The sequence below is a fragment of the Mus caroli genome, unplaced genomic scaffold (genome assembly GCF_978045245.1).
Source record: "Mus caroli unplaced genomic scaffold, Mus_caroli_1 scaffold_11, whole genome shotgun sequence".
NCBI lineage: Eukaryota > Metazoa > Chordata > Mammalia > Rodentia > Muridae > Mus > Mus caroli.
The window spans coordinates 109043572-109062497 of NW_028227266.1; the positions used below are offsets into that span (position 1 = coordinate 109043572).

The 18926-nt window shown below is 51.1% G+C and overlaps 1 protein-coding gene across 6 annotated transcripts in view; it reads left to right on the plus strand.

Moving 5' to 3' along the window:
• Positions 1 to 18814, plus strand: part of Scap (SREBF chaperone) — a 48806-nt gene extending 29992 nt beyond the window's left edge. For all 6 annotated transcript variants that reach the window (XM_029481422.2, XM_085828064.1, XM_021171333.2 and 3 more), the window contains 20 exons: positions 6143 to 6300; positions 6933 to 7153; positions 7346 to 7451; positions 7959 to 8131; positions 8472 to 8598; positions 10558 to 10670; positions 11669 to 11763; positions 12240 to 12338; positions 12465 to 12683; positions 13343 to 13719; positions 14107 to 14295; positions 14385 to 14586; positions 14664 to 14779; positions 14863 to 15376; positions 15453 to 15538; positions 17418 to 17500; positions 17602 to 17768; positions 17932 to 18012; positions 18133 to 18339; positions 18422 to 18814. In XM_029481422.2, coding sequence (XP_029337282.1) covers positions 6143 to 6300; positions 6933 to 7153; positions 7346 to 7451; positions 7959 to 8131; positions 8472 to 8598; positions 10558 to 10670; positions 11669 to 11763; positions 12240 to 12338; positions 12465 to 12683; positions 13343 to 13719; positions 14107 to 14295; positions 14385 to 14586; positions 14664 to 14779; positions 14863 to 15376; positions 15453 to 15538; positions 17418 to 17500; positions 17602 to 17768; positions 17932 to 18012; positions 18133 to 18339; positions 18422 to 18667 — 3579 coding nt within the window. In that variant the 3' untranslated portion in view covers positions 18668 to 18814. The remainder of the gene's footprint in view (positions 1 to 6142; positions 6301 to 6932; positions 7154 to 7345; positions 7452 to 7958; positions 8132 to 8471; positions 8599 to 10557; positions 10671 to 11668; positions 11764 to 12239; positions 12339 to 12464; positions 12684 to 13342; positions 13720 to 14106; positions 14296 to 14384; positions 14587 to 14663; positions 14780 to 14862; positions 15377 to 15452; positions 15539 to 17417; positions 17501 to 17601; positions 17769 to 17931; positions 18013 to 18132; positions 18340 to 18421) is intronic.
• The last annotated feature ends 112 nt before the right edge of the window (positions 18815 to 18926 follow it).

Genomic DNA, 18926 nt, shown 5'->3' on the forward strand with positions numbered 1-18926 from the left:
GGGTCAATACCTGGTTAGAACTCGTTGCTCCCTCAGCCCTACTGGACTGGACTGTTGTCAGTTGATGGGCTCTGAGCTGAGCATTGATATGAGAAAGTCTAGTTGAAGGCCGAGACTTGGTATCCCACTCACTGTGACTTCTGCACTTGCTATTTGAAGCTCAGAAGCTCGGCCAGCTCATGTTTGGATCTTACCTACCATGGAAGGACAGTGTGCCTATCCTTCATGCTTGGGACAGAGCTCCTCTTCTCTACCTCCCACAGGATAGCACCTTCTTTCCACTTCCTTTCTGGTTACTGCCAGCTAACTAGTTAGGCATTTGACTCTCCTGTTGCTGAATTGTAACACCCCGGCATGACGGTGGTGTGGATGAGAAAGACACACCTGTGTGTACCGGGCCTCTGCCTCTGACCATCGGCATGAGTGGTCTGCAGCCAGCCGAAGCTGCTTGTGGGGTAGAGAGATGGTTCAGTGGGCTTCCCTGGTACTTTTCATTGATCTTGGATGTGACTGAGCTGGTGTGCAGTGCAGTACAGAAACAGTGGTAGTACACACCTTTAATCTCAGCGCTTGGAAGGCAGCAGCAGGCTGAATTCTTGTGAGTTCAAGGCCACCCTGGTCTGTAGAGTCAGTTTCAATACAAGCAGGGTCTGCACACAGAAACCCTGTCTCAAAAAAAAAAGGAAAAAAAAGTTGGGGTCTAAGAATTTTCGATTGTCAATGCTGGAACAGTTTTTGTATCACAATAAAGGAGTATTGATTTATATGCATATGCTTCTACTCTCAAATAAATGGTAAATACTTGGAAGTTTATCCTAAATCCACATAATTAACTGACTCAATAAAATAAATAGGGCTAGTAAGCAAATCGTTGGGCAGAAAAATTCATAATTCCCCCTTTTTTCTTTTTTCGTTTTCTTTTCTTTCTTTCTTTCTTTTCTTTTCTTTCTTTTTTTTTTTTTTCTTTTTTGAGACAAGGTTTAATGTTGCTTAGGTTGGCCTCAACCTGCTATGTAGCTGAACTCCTGATTCTTCTACATCTGCCTCTCAAGTACTGGAGGAAGGCATGTTCCACAATACCCGACTTCTCTCTTCCTTACGTGTGTGTGTGTGTGTGTGTGTGTAGAGACTTCCTTCCACAGAGCACAGGCAGGGAAGGGCGTGTGCAGTGGAGAACTTGACAGGCAAGTCCTCAAGAAGGTGATGGAGGGTAGAAAGAATGGCATTTGCCTCTGGGGTCTGCCAGATGTATAGATAGCCCTAGTCTACTGAGTAAAACATCAGGCAATCTCAACTGAGGGACACCCCCCAAAATACCTGACCAGCACTCACACCAAAACCAAGAAAAGTCTGAGAAACTGTCACAAGCTATGAGAAGCCTTTGGTGTCATGGTATGGCCTATGATTTTTAGAAGCTTCAGTCCCACTTTAGATGTCTCTGTTGCTTTGTGTCTTAGATGAGGCATAACATCTTGGCGGCAGCAGAGTGTGGTGGAAGAGCCTATTCATCTCATTGTGGCAGGAAGCAGAGGAAGAGGCAGAGAGGCAGGGGCATGTGTGCAAAGCAGGTGTCAGACTCCCTGGAGCTAGAGCTACACGTTTCCCAGCAGCCCCTACTACAGAGTCTCGTCATCTTACCAGGTCCTTGGTCTGAGTTCAGCCCACTCTGTATTAGACGTAGCATGACCTATGGCTTTGTAGGACTGGCACGGAATAGTTCCTTCTGGGCAGAGGGCTGTGCTTATAGAGAAAGAAAAACAAAGGAACAGCAGAGGTTTTGATTTCCCCATGTGGCCTTGGGCAAATGACTGTATACTTTTGCGCCTGAGTTTCCATATTTAAAACAAGGTGATAATTATGCCTGTGTTACACATTATCCTAAGGATTAAATGAGAGAATGCAGACTTAGTGCAATGCCTGGCCCACCATTAGCATTCAGCAAATGATTGTGGCTGTCATTGTATATTGGATCTGGCTGGCCTGAACAGAGAGGAGAAAAAGGTCTGTATGCTTGGACGGCTTGCAAGGTCACTAGGCGTGCTCCCAGGCCTTAGGCCTGCCCTTGGCTCCATGGTTCTTTCTTCAGGGCCCTGTGCTAACTGCCTTCCGCATGAGGACTCTGCTGGGCCTCTGCTTATATTGCCGTGCTGTAAATTTATGGTCACTCAAGGTTACATAAATGCCAATGTTTTATGCACCACAGATGCCCAAGAAAGGGTTCTTGTTGAGTAGGTAAAGACCAGGATTATTTAAGAGATGGTGAATGAGCCTACTATCTTATTTTGTGCACTGTGAGTGAGAAAGTTGGTGGCCCAAGTTGTTTCTGGGTTTTTGAGTTCAAATCTCCAATTGTGGAAGCCATTCCCTTAAAGGAACTAACTCAAGGACTTGAGAGATGACTCAGCAGGTAAGAGCACTTATCACTCTCACAGAGGCCTAGGTTTGGATCTCAGTGCCCACATGGTCACAACTATCCCAAACTCCAGTTCCAGGGCATCCAGTGCCCACTTCTGACCTCCTTGGTCATCAGGCACATAAGCAATACACATACGTACATGCAGACAAAACATTTATACATTTAAACACTGTTTGCTTTTAAAAAAGAATGTCACAGGCCTGGTATGGTAGCACATATCTTTAAGTCTAGCACTTGGGAGGCAGAGGCAGGCTGTGAATCTCTGTGAGTTCAAGGCCAATTGGTCTACAAAGCAAGTCCAGGATAGTCTGGCCTCTGTTACAGAGAGAAACCCTGTCTCAAATGCCCACCGTCCCCAAATGACACAGGAAAAATGGTGGTGAGGAGATCAATCTGAATGAGCTTGTAGGGACGAGTAGGCTGAGATGACACTGCCTGGGATGCCAGCTTGGTGTTCACCATTCCAGGGAATAATGCTCTCATCCTGATGCTCTTCTAGGTAGTTCATGAATGCGAAGCAGAAGGAAGGGACGTGACTGCTCCTAGGTACTGTGGAGGAGCAGGGTTAGTGTAGATAAAAGGGAGAGACTAGCCAGAGTCCAGAGTGACCCTGGGGGAAAGGAGGAGGGGGAGGGGAAGGGAAAAGAAGGGAAGCAGGTGCAGCAGCCAAGAGGGCAAAGGTAACCAAAATGGCAGCCCAGCCCCTGGAGTTGTGGAGTGGGGAATGGGCAACATATGCCAACCATGCCCTGTAACAGGTAGGGACTGAGGGATTCTGGGAGATCCTGGCAGCCAGGTCTTCTTTGGTATGTTAAATAGACACCTCAGCTGTTCGTCCAGGTTTGTAACATAACAGTTCACATCTGTTATTTTGACTGCCCTTCACAGGGACCCGTTCTGGGCTGGGTGGTTTATTCCCATTGGGAGAGCCCTCGTCTCATTCATGGCTTGAAGCCAGGGAGGGTGGTACTAGAATTTGAATCTAGGTTGTTCTGCTTACTTATGAAGGAAGAACTAAATTCAAAATAGAAGATGGGCTTCAAAAGGAGAAAAGCCTGAGGGCCTCAGCACTTGCATGCCAGCCCTGGAGCAGCTGTCTTGGTGACTGGGACCTGCCTACTTACGGAGTTGGGGATGCTGTGGCCCCAGTCCTCAGCAGGCCTTTATAAGAACCAATCTGGCAGGTTCCCAGAGGCATACAGGCTTGTTCCATGTCAGGCTTCTAAGCCAGCAATGTAGTGTTTGTGGTGGCAGCCTGAGCCTGGACACACAGAAGATGCAGGCAGAGATGCCTTTGTTCCCCAGGATCTCAGCTCTTCTCCCAAACTGCTTATGCTGGGCTGCTTCTCCGGAGTCAAAATTGTCTGAGATTTCCTGAGCTGGATGACTATACAGGAAGGGATAGCTCAGGGTCAGGCAGCTGTGGGTTTAATCTGGCTCTGCTCCCCATTGGTGTGTGACCTCAGACTCATGCCTGGGCTCTCCTTGCCTTGGTTCTGTTACCTTGGTATTTAGTTGAGGGTCTTTCACAATACTGCAGCCCAGGCTTCAGGAATCTCAGAATTCAACTCGGGGGGATTTGCTTCCACATGCATTCACATGGCTAATTGGTTGCAGGTTTCTTGCAAACTTTTTTTTTTTAAAGATTTATTTATTATATGTAAGTACACTGTAGCTGTCTTCAGACACACCAGAAGAGGGCATCAGATCTCATTACGGATGGTTGTGAGCCACCATGTGGTTGCTGGGATTTGAACTCAGCACCTTTGGAAGAGCGGTCGATGCTCTTAACTGCTGAGCCATCACTCCAGCCCTCTTGCAAACTTCTTAATTCCTTTCTAAAAGTTGGCTAAATGCCCTTTCTAGAATGGCTTACACGATGTCTTGTTTCACCAGGTGTTGGTACCAAAAGATGGGAGAGATTTATTATAATGTTTATAACCTAAATTCAAAGATGGCATCACTTTGGCTTGATTTGTGTCAGAAGCAAATCAGTTGATTAAGCATTCTTTTAAGGGGTGAGATTGCACAAGAACATGAGCCCAAGAAGGCCTGGCTTACTGGGGGCCAAATTAGAAGGCTGCCTTCCATTGTCTCCCTCTGTTCTACTGAAAGGTCTTTTGTTTGCTTGGGGACATCTGAGTTCTATGAACACTTCTGCATCCATTGTCACTCATGTAGGCTACCATTCCTATCTGTGTCCATACCTCTTTCTCACTTGAACATCAGGTAGGGAACTTACTTATTTAGTTTTCCTAGATAGGGTCTTACTTTGTAGCCCTGATTGTGCTGGAACTCACTCTTTAGACCAGGCTGGCTTCAAACTCAGGTCCCACCTGCCTCTGCCTCCCGAGTGCTGAGACTAAAGGTGTGCGCCTTCACCAGCCCAAGAAGGATTATGGAGGGAGCCCGTCCCCACAGAACGGGCTCACTGCACAAGGGATTGGCCACACCTCATCTTCACTTACATTTTAGTGCCTGCCTTCTTACCAACCTTGCTGTTCCTTCCCCGGAGGATCTCTGGTACTGTGGCCTGTGGTGCTGGAGAACGTCTATCCTCAGAGCAGCCCTTATCCAGTGTCTGTAGGAGCAATATGGAGTCCCTCCGCTCTACTTGCTCAGGCACTGTGAGGTCACTTGCTCAACACACCCTTTGCTGGCTCCCTCCCCTCCAGTTTCCTGTGTTTTTAAGATGAATTAGTATTTTCAGGGTCTGTTTCTAGAAGTTTCCAAACTGGTCTAAGGCTTGTGGATGGCTGCCCCTGTAAGAGAATATTGATGTCCAGAAGAGAGAACTGGAAGTCACATATTAAATGATGACTTGATGTATTTAATGACTGGGCTAAGACTTAGAAAGAACTTGAAGGATGTGGAGCACCTTCTGGGAAGGTTCACGTGGAAGTCGGTGGCTGACCCAAGAGCCACCCAGCAGAGAGCCCAGGTGAGACGAGGAATGAGTCTGCAGAGGAGGCCAACATGGCGTGTCTGCAAAGGCATCCGCCGGTGAATGAAAGCACAGGAGCTCTGGGCTACCCAGAGTTGGTGGGATGGCAAAGGAAAAAGCTGCCTAGGACAAATGGGATAACAACATGTTGTATAGAAACACGGTGGAGGGCTGGGCATGGTGGTGCACCTGTGTGATACCAGTACCCCGGAGTCAGAAGCACTTCTCATGCCATAGAGTTGGAGAGCTAGGCTTGAAAAATGTGTTTGTTGTTTTTGAAACAGCTGTGTAGCCTGGCTGGCCTGGAACTCACTGGTTAAACCAGGCTGGTCCTCAGACAGGGATGATCCTGCCTCTGCCTCTTAATTGTTCAGATTATATCATGCATCATCATATCCAGCCAAAAACTTGGCTTGATTTTTTTAAGCACACTACAGAGTAGTAACTCTGTCGATCAGTGTCTATATATCACTGAGACCTCTTGGAGCTTGTAGTCGGTGTAGCTAGCAGCTATGCTCTGGTAAAGGGCTAGACAGGAAGTGATTTAGGCTTGGTAGTATGATAGACCAGACATGTCTCTTGCAGACACAAAACTCTGTTATAATAGTATGGGCCAAGGACCAGTCGGGCTGTAATGGACATAGCTTTATTCCTGAAAACACAGAAGATGAATCTGAGCTTTGTGGGGAATAGGACATACTTTCCCGACACCTAACTCATTACTGTCTTCCTATAGCACGTGCTCAGTGCTTCCTTTCTACCCTGTCCTATTTCTTCTACAGTACGTGGGTGCCCCCGTGGCGTACATCCAACAGATATTTGTGAAGTCATCGGTGTCTCCCTGGCACAGAAATCTTCTGGCAGTCGATGTGTTCCGGTCACCTCTGTCCCGAGCATTCCAACTGGTGGAAGAGATCCGGAACCATGTGCTGAGAGACAGGTACTCCTCTCAGGGACTCCCAACTCCGAGTACCAAAGGGAGTTACATTATCAGTCAGCTTTGCAGTTCTCGGTGTCCTTGGGGGCCCTTTGACACTGCATCCTCACAACTCACAGAGTGAGTGTCAATGGGCCTGATGGTCCGGAGGTAGCTGAGCAATAGCTGACCCATGGCGCCTGCCTCTGTGCTCTGTTGAGATTAGCAAGCTCTACCTGGGGCTACCTTCTGGTACATGCTGGTTCAACAGACTGTCTATTGCCACCAGATTTTAGCCAGCTAATGACTTTGACGAGAATTTTGTGAACTAAAGCCCTAAATCTTTTTGCTCTCACTCTTGCCTACTAAAACTGTCTAAGGTGTTTAGTGGGGGAGTTTGCATGCTCTCACACGCTTGCCTTTCCAGGAAGGAGACAGCTTTAGGACTCCAGTGCATTCTGAGGGCTGCATAGATGCATGGTCTCCTTGTTGAATACTTGGAAGCATTTCCCTCAGCATCCTATCACCAGGCTCTTTGGAGATAGCAGGGAGAGAGAAAGCATTTAGGAACTCTATGACTGATGATTCCCCATAAGTGCAGTGGCTTGGCCCTATGCTGGCAGAAACAGCAGCAGCTTCCTCCATATTCTCCTTAGCTCAGGGACCAAGAGCCTGGAGGAGGTTTGCCTGCAGGTGACAGACCTGCTGCCAGGCCTCAGAAAACTCCGGAGCCTACTTCCCGAACATGGCTGCCTGCTGCTGTCCCCTGGGAACTTCTGGCAGAATGACTGGGAGAGATTCCATGCCGACCCTGACATCATTGGGACCATCCATCAGCATGAGCCCAAAACTCTACAGACATCAGCCACACTCAAAGGTACCCTCAGCACTCAGGAGCTAGAGAGATCTGTGTGCTCACTGTCTCTCCTTCAGCGGGGTGCTCCAATATATCAGGGGCTGCCTCTCGATTCTAAGAATAAGGGTAGAGAAGGGGTTCTGGGTAGCCCAGTTGCCACCCCATATCGGTGACTGTTATTCCTTTGTGGGTGCTTGCTTGTTCTGCCCACAGACTTGCTGTTTGGTGTTCCTGGGAAGTACAGTGGGGTGAGCCTCTACACAAGGAAAAGGATGGTCTCCTACACCATCACCCTGGTCTTCCAGCGCTACCATGCCAAGTAAGGTGCTCAGGTTCCCGTACTCTGCGGGAGACGTGGCCCTGAGTAGTTGCTTCTCTGACCAGCATGGCCCCAGGCCTCCTATTGAACTGTTTGTGTTCTTTATACCAAAGAATTTTATCTGATAATTTGAATGAGGGTGGCCTCTCAGGCCTGACTAAGAACAAGGGAATTGAGGCAGGTCTGACAATTCTCAGCCTGGTGTTTTCTTCTGGTTTCTTCCTAAGCCCTGGGCTGGTGGCCTCAGCTGACTACTGAGCTCCATCCATGCAGCCTCTGTCTTCTGAGTAGGCCATTGCAGGCAGCTCTCCACAAGTGGCTGGAGCCCCTGAGGCACCTCTGCTGTGCTCTTCTGGGCCTCTGGCACCTGGAACCATGTGATAGGTCAGGAAAGGAGGTCTGCAGCTTCATCATCCTTGTGGTACCTGTGGAGACTAGAAAGATGTTAAGACACCTCAGATGGGAGGAGACCCTGTGGGGCCCCTTCAGGGACTCTTTTATCTACAGGTTTCTGAGCAGCCTACGTGCCCGGCTCATGCTGCTGCACCCCAGCCCCAACTGCAGCCTCCGAGCAGAGAACCTGGTCCACGTGCACTTCAAAGAGGAGATTGGCATTGCTGAGCTCATCCCGCTCGTGACCACCTACATCATCCTGTTTGCCTACATCTACTTCTCCACACGTAGGTCGCAAGATGAGCTGCTCCATGACACCCACCTCCCCGCTGTCAGAAACGGCTTGGAGCCGAGAACATATCTGGCGGTCACTAAAGCTAAGGCTTCATTCCTTCCCCTATAGATTCTCAGGGGCTTCTGAGGAGAAGACACTTTGTGGGTTAGAGCTCCCCCAAGGTGTGCTATGTTCCTAAGACTGGAAGTGTTTCCTTGTCCTTTTCTTCCGGTTAAGCAGGGCCTGCCTCTCCCTCCCTTGACTGATGGCACATTCTATCTTAGGAGCCCAGTTAAGAAGGGTCCCAGGGGCTGGGGGAGGTACTGCCCTGATGTGTCCTCTCTGCTCTTTAGGCAAGATCGACATGGTCAAGTCCAAGTGGGGCCTCGCCCTGGCAGCCGTGGTCACAGTACTTAGCTCACTGCTCATGTCTGTGGGGCTCTGCACCCTCTTCGGCCTGACGCCCACACTCAATGGCGGGTAGGTCTCCCAGGGCCAGAGTGAGCCATCAAGCCCCTTGCACATCTGGGCCCTGTTGACCATTGTTGTTTATTGTTATGCAGTGTCTTTGCCTTATTATTTTTGACATTGAAGAGTACATTTTTCCCTCTTTAATCATGTATATATATATATATATGTGTGTGTGTGTGTGTGTGTGCGCCATGTCTTCTTTATATAGAACATATAGTTATATGCATATATGTGTTTGTACATATGTATACATACACATTGAGTGCTTTTAGATATTTATATTTGCATATGTATGGTATATATGTATATATGGATGTTATTTATATTTTAAACAATAACACTAATTTTTTAGATTTATTTTTATTATTTTTAATATGTTAGGGCATAGGAGACTATGCAGATGAGTAGAGGTGTCCCCAGAGCTCTGGCTATGGGGGTTGTGAGCTGCCCAGTATAGGTGTTGGGAACTGAACTTGGGTCCTCTGTAAGAGCAGCAAGCACTTTTTTTTGTTGTTTGGTTTTTTTGTTGTTGTTGGTTTTTCGAGACAGGGTTTCTCTGTGTAGCCCTGGCTGTCCTGGAACTCACTCTGTAGATCAGGCTGGCCTCAAACTCAGAAATCCACCTGCCTCTGCCTCCCAAGTGGGATTAAAGGCGTGCGCCACCACTGCCTGGCCTATAAGTTTTTGTTTGTTTGTTTGGTTGGTTTTTTTTTTTTAGCAGCAAGCACTTTTAACTACTGAATTGTCTCCTCAGCCTGCACACTGCTCTCCCAGGGCTTGTGTCCAGGGAGGTGCACAATAAAGAAACTTATGTGTCTTCCTCACTCTTAAGGGGGACTGGCAGGGTGGTTCAGTGAGTAAGGCATGTCCTGCCAAGCCTGATGGCTTGAGTTCAGTCCCTAGAATCTGTGATGGAAGAGAAAGGAGAGAACCAGCTCCCACAGGTTGTCTGTTGATCTCCACATGCATCGTGCACGTGATACACGTGTGCGTGCAATACATGTGTGCATGCGTGCGTACATACATACATACATACATGAATATAGTGAAAGTTAAAAAAAAAAAGATTTAAAGACGCAATGGAGTAAGTGTGGAGCCCTGTGGCCGGTGTGTGGGGACATGAGCTCACTTCCTCCCACACTAACCTCCTCTCCCCTCATTCCTAGGCAATCTTAGTGCAGAAGCCTTGCCTGTGTCTGTCCTCAGGCTTTGGGCTCTGAGGCTGCCCAGCCTGCCTGTGTTCCTAATCGCCTGGCCCGTCTGTCCCTGACCTTGACTTCTCAGGCAGACATAGGAAAAACCACTTTGCCCCCAGTGCTAGATATCAGACCCAAGGCCTAGGGCAGCAGTCAGCAGCTGTGTAGAAAAGCTACTTTGTATGGCTCCTGCTGGGTTCCGTGTCCTGGACTGCCTGATTCCTTTTCTGAGCCACTTTGAGAGCTTCAGGTACATGGATAAGGCTCAGCCAGCAGCCAGGTGCCCAAGGGGACAGTTACTCCTCTCAGAGATAGCTTCTCAGTAAAGGTGTAGGCTGCGGCTGTCCCTCCCATTTAGATGAATTATCTCGGCCTGGAGTGACAAATATGGAGCCCATGGTCATTTCATCAGCCATTGGAGTCTAGTGTGGAAGGGTCAAGAAAGCTGGGGTCTGGTAGTGGGGCACTGATGTTCTCTAGTAGGCTGCTTTTAGTTCCCCTTCTCTACTGGGTAGAAGAGACAAGAGACAGTAGCTGGCCCTTAGCAAAGCTTTGGAATCTGCCTAAGGGCCAAACCTGGGTTTACAAGGTGCCTTGTTGGATGAAGGTGCATTAGAGAGGGTTTCTTCCCTGTGCCACAGAAGCCCCTTGGCAGCTTCTATTATAAGCTGGAAGCCCCACAGCTTCCTCAGGGCTCAAGCCTGGTAAGAACTAAGCCTGTATTAGACCCCATCGTGCCACCATTCCTTCTGTCTTTTCTTCTGCTCCCCAGTGAGATATTCCCATACCTGGTGGTCGTTATTGGGCTAGAGAACGTGTTGGTGCTCACCAAGTCAGTGGTATCAACTCCAGTGGACCTCGAGGTGAAGCTTCGGATTGCACAAGGTAATACTGGGGTGATGGCCTTTTCCTCGTATATTTAGGCCCAAGGAGGTAAGGAGCCCTCAAACTGTATCTTTTAGGGCTGTGGTGATAGCTCAGTCAGTGGAGTGCACAAACGTGAGGACCTGAGTTCAATCTCCAGACCCATTTAAAGTCCAGGCACAGTGCAGCACCGTTGTAATCCCAATATTAGAGAGACAGATAGGTGGACCCTTAGCTGGCCTAACCTAATCGGTGAGCCTTGGGCCAATGAGAGACTGTCTCAAAATACAAGGTTCCTGCAGAATGATACCGATGTGACCTCTACACACACTTGCATACATATGCACCCGCACAGCCCTACAACAGAGTCTCTCACTGTGCAGCCTTGGTTGGCTTGGAGCTTGCCATGTAGACCAGGCTGGCCTCAAACTCATAGAGATCCATCTATCCTTACCTCCTGAGTGCTAGAAAAAAAGGTATGTGCCACCATGCCCTGCTAAGGGGAAATCCGTCTCTTGAGACACTTTATCCTAGGCCTGTGTCTGTGACAGTAAGCAGAGCTGACTGCATTCATTCCACCGTCCTCCAATGAACTTATGTGCTGTTAGACTCTGCCCTGGGTGTGGGGTTATGAAGCGATGAGGCAGAGTCTTGTGTGTAAATGCAGACTTGTTATGGCCACATAATCCTGAGGGCAGCATGAGAAGGAGTCTGTTAGCTCGGCCATTGCTCTGCTGGTCGGGAGTGGATATGGCTGTAGCTAAGAAGAAAGCCCTGGGCTTTCTCCTTGGGTCTTCTCATCTCATTGCCCTGGTTCTCCCTTGTTCTGCCACACCCCACCCTTCCTCTGTAGTCACTGCACATGGTGGTGTCTCCCTAGAGTCTGCCCATTGGGTGGGATGGCTGGCCAAATTCCGGACCCCCTCTCATGCTCTGTCCTTCCGAGAATGCCATGGTCGGGTATAGATGTGTAAAGCAGGCCAGCTCGCCACCCCTCAGTTTTTGGTTTCCCCATGCAGGCTTGAGTAGTGAGAGCTGGTCCATCATGAAGAATGCGGCGACCGAGCTGGGCATCATCCTCATTGGCTACTTCACCCTCGTGCCCGCTATCCAGGTAATACTCCAGGGCTGGCTTCACCTCCTAGCAGCCATATGGGGTGTGCGTGTGTGTGTGTGTACTCGTGGGTGTGTGTGGAGGGATCCTGTCATCTCATGCAAGCCTTTGATAGGTTCCATGTTGCTGTACCAGAGATCTCAGACCAGGGCAGGGGAAGAAGACCTAACTTCCAGCAAGTTCTGGCCCTTAACTAGGCCTAGGATGCAAGCCACCCCTTCCCTATGTTAGGGCAGAATTTCCCTTCTTTCTGTGGTAACTGGCAGACAAGCACATGAGCAAGTTAGGACTTGTGGAGAAAGGCTCTGTCCTGATGCCCTGCTGTCCTGACCATACCAGTCAGCTCCCAGTTTCCAGACCAGTAGCAGAAGAATGTTTTCCTTTGCCATTGCTGTGCTATGCCAATTCTGGGGCCTGTGCCTCCCAGGCTGAGAGCCACGCTCGCAGCCACCATGCCTCTTGTGTGTTCACTGCAGGAGTTCTGCCTCTTTGCTGTTGTGGGCCTGGTGTCTGACTTCTTCCTCCAGATGCTGTTCTTCACCACCGTCCTGTCGATCGACATTCGCCGGATGGAGGTAAGAGAGGCTGAATCTGTCTGCTTGGTGCTGACTTTGTTCAGAAGGTCTCTGAGTGAGCGAGCATGGCCCCAAGCAGAGGCAGCCTCGGAGCAACTTGGGGCCTGATCTCTGTGCACTCAACAGCTAGCAGACCTGAACAAGCGGCTGCCCCCTGAATCCTGCCTGCCCTCAGCCAAGCCTGTGGGGAGGCCAGCACGATATGAGAGACAGCAGGCTGTACGGCCATCCACGCCACACACCATCACATTGCAACCATCTTCCTTCCGAAACCTGCGGCTTCCCAAAAGGCTGCGTGTCATCTACTTCCTGGCCCGTACTCGCCTGGCCCAGCGCCTCATCATGGTACCTGTCAGCTTGCTCTGCCTTGCAAGGGGCAGCACTCAAACCCCAGGGGTGGCACTGCAGGGCCTTCCTGAGCTCTCTGACCAGGAACTCCTGGCCTGCCTGTTGGGGAAGCAGTGCCAGGATCAGCAGGGGATGAGCTGTCTCTAGAGGGACCAGGACAGGGACTCTCCAGGATAAAGCCACTTTGTGTGGTCAATGTTTTCCTGGCTAATCAGCCTCCGTGTAGCAGCAGAGAGCAGTGGGGTGTGCTGGCTGCTGAGGTGGCAGCTAACGGAGAGGGTGGGGGTGAACTGAGGCCCTTGAGAAGGTTTGCAGTAGCTTAGGCACCTGGGCCCTCTGGCCAAGCTGAGCAGGGAATAGTATCAGCTTTCTGGGCCCAGCGAAGAAGAGGTTGGGAAGTTCTGTCAAATTAAAGGGGTTCCAGTGGTTTCTGGCCTTGAAAACCCAGTTCTTAGCCATGGAAAGGGAACCAGGCCTCTGGTTCAGATGTTGGCAGGTGGTAGTGAGAGGACTTGGGGGAGTAAAAGGGAGTACAGATTGGGGGCCATGTCCTACCTGCACATCCAGGTCCTTCCAGTGTGTGAGACAAGACTGCTGGGGCCTGGGGCTGCCCATTGCCTACAAGGCCCTACTGAGCACCCGACACCCCACTGCAGGCTGGTACCGTTGTCTGGATTGGCATCCTGGTATACACAGACCCGGCAGGGCTGCGCACCTACCTTGCTGCCCAGGTGACAGAGCAGAGCCCACTGGGTGAGGGTTCCCTGGGCCCCATGCCTGTGCCTAGCGGAGTGCTGCCTGCCAGCCACCCGGACCCTGCATTCTCCATCTTCCCACCTGATGCTCCTAAACTGCCAGAGAACCAGACATTGCCAGGTGAGCTGCCTGAGCATGCTGGTCCAGCAGAGGGTGTCCATGACAGCCGAGCCCCAGAGGTAACTTGGGGGCCCGAGGATGAGGAGCTGTGGAGGAAATTGTCCTTCCGCCACTGGCCCACACTCTTCAACTACTACAACATCACACTGGCCAAAAGGTAAGCTGAGCTGTGCCAACTGCCCTCTTTTTTGGTGTCAGCTCACTATCCCCAGAGCATCTCCTTCTCCACTAGGTGAGAGAAAACTAGTGCGAATTCTGCATTGAGTTTGAAATAGTTGAAACCAGTTTATGGGGGCAGTGATACAGGAACCAGTGCTCCCAGCAGATATACTGGGAGGGTGGCCCGAGTCCTTGTTCTCAGGAGTGAAAGGGTGCTTGCCTCTCTTCCCCTTGGCAGAATGAGATGCGCTGATGGGTGCCAGGGTGCCATGTTGGAAAGTAGCGAGATTGGGGTGCCAGAGCTGCTTTGGGAGGGGACTGCAGGCAGTGAGTCTCCACTAGGAGGGCATCCCCACCGAGATGGGGCATCCCTGCCTACTCACAGGTACATCAGCCTGCTGCCTGTCATCCCTGTCACACTACACCTGAATCCACGGGAGGCTCTGGAGGGGCGACACCCTCAGGATGGTCGCAGTGCCTGGGCCCCACCAGAGCCTTTGCCCGCTGGCCTCTGGGAGTCCGGATCTAAGGGACCAGGTGGAACACAGACCCATGGTGACATTACCTTGTACAAGTAAGACCTCCCTCAGTGAGGCAAGAAGTGGGTCGGGGTGGAGCCGGGGTTGGGGTACACCCTGCTCATGCTTTTGCTGCCCCGCACAGGGTGGCCGCGCTTGGCCTAGCAGCGGGCATCGTCCTGGTGCTGCTGCTGCTCTGCCTCTACCGGGTGCTCTGCCCACGTAATTATGGGCAGCCGGGTGGTGGCCCCGGCAGGCGGAGGCGCGGGGAGCTGCCCTGCGATGACTACGGCTACGCACCGCCCGAGACGGAGATAGTGCCGCTGGTGCTGCGAGGTCACCTCATGGTGAGTGGGGTGGGAATCAGCGGACAGCAGCAGGTTGTCGCGGCCTTGGCCCTTGTCAACATAGCACCCTCACGCAGGACATCGAGTGTCTGGCTAGCGATGGGATGCTACTAGTGAGCTGCTGCCTGGCAGGCCAAGTCTGCGTGTGGGACGCCCAGACCGGGGACTGCCTCACGCGGATCCCGCGCCCGGGGTAAGTGTGGGTTGGCCCCGCCTTTGCCTGCTCTAGCAGGCTCCGCCCTCAGCTCAGACTTGTGTGCTCCTTGACCTGGCCAGGCCACGCCGGGATAGCTGCGGAGGTGGAGCTTTTGAGACTCAGGAGAACTGGGAAAGGCTGTCAGATGGAGGCAAGGCTAGCCCGGAAGAACCTGGGGACAGCCCTCCGCTGCGACGACGCCCTCGAGGGCCTCCAACGCCTTCTCTCTTTGGGGACCAGCCCGACCTCACCTGCTTAATCGACACCAACTTCTCGGTGCAGCTGCCCCCAGAGCCCACTCAGCCCGAGCCTCGGCACCGGGTGGGCTGTGGCCGCTCTAGAGACTCGGGTTATGACTTCAGCCGCCTGGTGCAGCGTGTGTACCAGGAGGAAGGCCTGGCTGCTGTGCGCATGCCGGCCCTGCGCCCACCCTCCCCTGGACCTCCCTTGCCCCAGGCCTCTCAAGAAGAGGGGACTGCACCCGAGAAGGGCTCCCCTCCTCTGGCCTGGACCCCCAGCACAGCGGGTTCCATCTGGAGCTTAGAGTTGCAAGGCAATCTCATCGTGGTTGGGCGGAGCAGCGGCCGGCTGGAGGTGGGCCGAGTGGCTGCCCACACAGAGTTGGGGGGTTCCCACGGGGAGTGGGTGCTCACAGCCTCTGTTTCCACAGGTGTGGGACGCCATTGAGGGGGTGCTCTGCTGCAGCAATGAGGAGATCTCCTCAGGCATCACAGCCCTTGTCTTCTTGGACAGGAGGTGAGTTATCTGGCTGCTTGCCTCAGCCCCATGTTCACCCAACCTGTGAGGGTCAGACCGCTCTCCGAGCGAGGCTTGAGGCCTCTTTGCTTGGTGTGGGGTTTGACCTATATTTATTCAGTCTCTGGTGATATGGTGGTTCACCTTAAAAAGGTGTCTTTGTAGTAGGGGCCAGGCATAGGCTAACGCAGAGCACACTGTTTTCGTTCTATCCGTCTAAGGCAGTGTCTCTCACTGGATGGTGAATACTGACCCCTCTGGCAGTATCACTCTTCATCTGCAGAAAATATGTTGGCAGAACGGTTGTTTTTTTTTTTTTTAATGAGGTTTCGGTTTGGATGCTATATTTTTTCTTTTTCTTTTCCTTTTGTCACATGTTCAGGGTTTTTGTTTTTTAAATAGGTATTTTGCTTACTTTTACATGTCTGTGCACTACATGTGAGTCTGGTGCTATAAATTCTAGACGAGGGTGTGTTGGGCAGGGCTCTGTAGACAGTTGTGAGCTGCCATGTGGGTGCTGTGAATTGAACCTGGGTGCTTTGGAAGAGCCAGCAGTGCTCGTAACCTCTGGACCATCTCTCCAGCCCTCATTTGGGTCCTCCTCAATTGCCCAGAAACTCACTTTATAGCCTAGACTGATCTTAAAGCAATCCTCTTGCCTCAGCCTCTCAAGGGTTAGGATCACATGAATGTTGTACAACTGGGTTCAGAACATCTTTCTTGTTAGAAGTCTGTTTGCTTGCTCTGTCCTCCTGTCCCTCTGCTGCTTGCCCCTCCTACCATCGTGGGCTTCTGCACACCAACTCTAGTTGGAGAAGAGGAATCCTCATTCCGGAGCTTTGGCCGTAACTGCATTTACAAGCTCAGTCTACCTGCCTACTCCATGATGGCTCGTCCACGGGTTCCTGGCAGTTGGCTTCACCATCCCAGCTAGAAGGGGGCCTTTGCTAGGGGTCAGGGGAGGAGGTATTGGGGAACTCTGGCTCTCTCCATTTTATCTGCTGCCATCTCTTCCTGCCACCACTGGGACTCCATTCTTCCCCCAGGCTAGCCTATCACGTCTGAGTGTGTTGGGAATCCTTCCCTACTGCTTGTTCTCCAGCTTTAGGAAGTGCCCACATCTCTAACCTTCAAAGTCCCTGACGACCATGCATCATAGAATTCCAGATAAGCCTTTTTGATGAACGTGATATGCACTGCCTTTTGCTGGGACAAGATTTCAGGATGCACCAGATTTGTGATTGTAGGAGCCACTGGCAAAGATTCCTGCCTGTGTCTGCAGCTTGTACCTAAGAATTCTTGGGAACAAAGAAAATCTTATGTGGATAAAGGACACAAGTAGACTATATACTTAGCAGGTTCAAGTTGACCTTTTCCCTTCCTCAGAACTGACCCAGTTCTGACTGAAAGCTCCAGAGGAGACTTCCCTCCATGTGCTGTCTTTTTAGGTTTATCTTATTGCTCTTTTTCCTGTGTGTGTAAGTGTGCACCATGAGCCTGGTGCCTATGGAGGTCAGCAAAGGGCATCAGATTCCCTGGAACTGGAGTTCCAGGAGATTGAGAGTTGCCATGTAGGCGCTGGGAACTGAAACCAGCTCCTCTACAAGAGCAGATGCTCTGAGAAGTGCTGAGCCATCTCTGCAGCCCTGGGTTTATATTGATTTACAAGTGTGGATGACACTCACCAGCTACCGCATTATGAATTATTAGCTCATTTAACATTTACAACCACTTTGAGGTGGGGACTGTTAAGCTCCATTTTACAGAAAGGCAAGGCTTAGAGGCTGAGCGGTAACTGGGCCCCTCAGCTTGAGCATCTTCTTATGGCACTTTGTGCATCCCTCCAAGCTACATAGTCTTTCCCATCCTTCTCTTCTAGGATCGTAGCTGCTCGGCTTAATGGTTCCCTTGATTTCTTTTCCTTGGAGACCCACACTTCCCTCAGCCCCCTGCAGTTCAGAGGTTAGTGGGCCTGAGGCCCGCAAGGCATTATGTATGTGGGTGGGGGAATATGCCTGCAAAATGCCTTTTTAAGATTCTCCTCACTGTGCTTGTCTCCTTAGGGACCCCAGGGCGAGGCAGTTCTCCTTCCTCATCTGTGTACAGCAGCAGCAACACAGTGACCTGTCATCGGACCCACACAGTTCCCTGTGCACACCAGAAGCCCATCACAGCCCTGAGAGCCGCTGCCGGGCGACTGGTGACAGGGAGCCAAGACCATACTCTAAGAGTGTGTATTGTTTATCTCTGGATACTGGTGAGCTGGAAAGGGGGTGAGGAGGAGGAGGAGGGACCAAGCTACAGGAGTCTTAGAGCAATGGTGGAAAGCATTCCTAGCTAAAACACAGACCTTGGAAAGTCCCCAAACCCAGAGCCTATGCTCTCTGTCCTAGGTCTTCCGACTGGATGACTCGTGTTGCCTCTTTACGCTGAAGGGCCACTCAGGGGCAATCACAGCTGTGTACATTGATCAGGTAAGGGACCTGTGGTGGGGCTGTGGGATTTGGCTCCTGGAACAGTAATGGGATGGGGACACTTTTGTTGATAAAGCCACATTACACTGTGACCAAGTTCCTTTGGGCCTCTTTTCCCAGACCATGGTACTGGCCAGTGGAGGACAAGATGGAGCCATCTGCCTGTGGGATGTACTAACAGGCAGCCGGGTCAGCCAAACATTTGCTCACCGTGGAGATGTTACCTCCCTCACTTGTACCACTTCCTGTGTCATTAGTAGTGGCCTGGATGACTTCATCAATATCTGGGACCGCAGCACAGGCATCAAGCTGTATTCCATTCAGCAGGTGAGGAGGCGGGGTACAGGTGTTGGTGTTTGGGGGATTGAACACCCCCAACATTGAAGACCTCTCCTGGCTTTGCCTGCAGGACCTGGGCTGTGGTGCAAGCTTGGGTGTCATCTCAGATAACCTTCTGGTGACCGGCGGCCAGGGCTGTGTCTCCTTTTGGGACCTAAACTATGGGGACCTGTTACAGACAGTCTACTTGGGCAAGAACAGTGAAGCCCAGCCTGCCCGGCAGATTTTGGTGCTGGACAATGCTGCCATTGTCTGCAACTTTGGCAGTGAGCTCAGCCTAGTGTATGTGCCCTCTGTGCTGGAGAAACTGGACTGAAGGCAGGTCAAGTACGCTACTCCCTTTCCCCCATCCCAAGGTGGGGCACAGGGGAATAGCAACTCTTTGGACCTAGACTGGAGGCAATAGCTGACTCTGAACTGTTGTCTCCTGACTGTAATAATAAAACTTTTTTAAAAAACCACATTTACCAGGGGCTGAAGTTCTTGTCATTCCACACTCCTCCTAGACCCTTCTCAGAGCTGTCCAAGAAATGTGGGATAGGAACAGCAAAGGGGGAGGGGTCTTTGGCACCTCT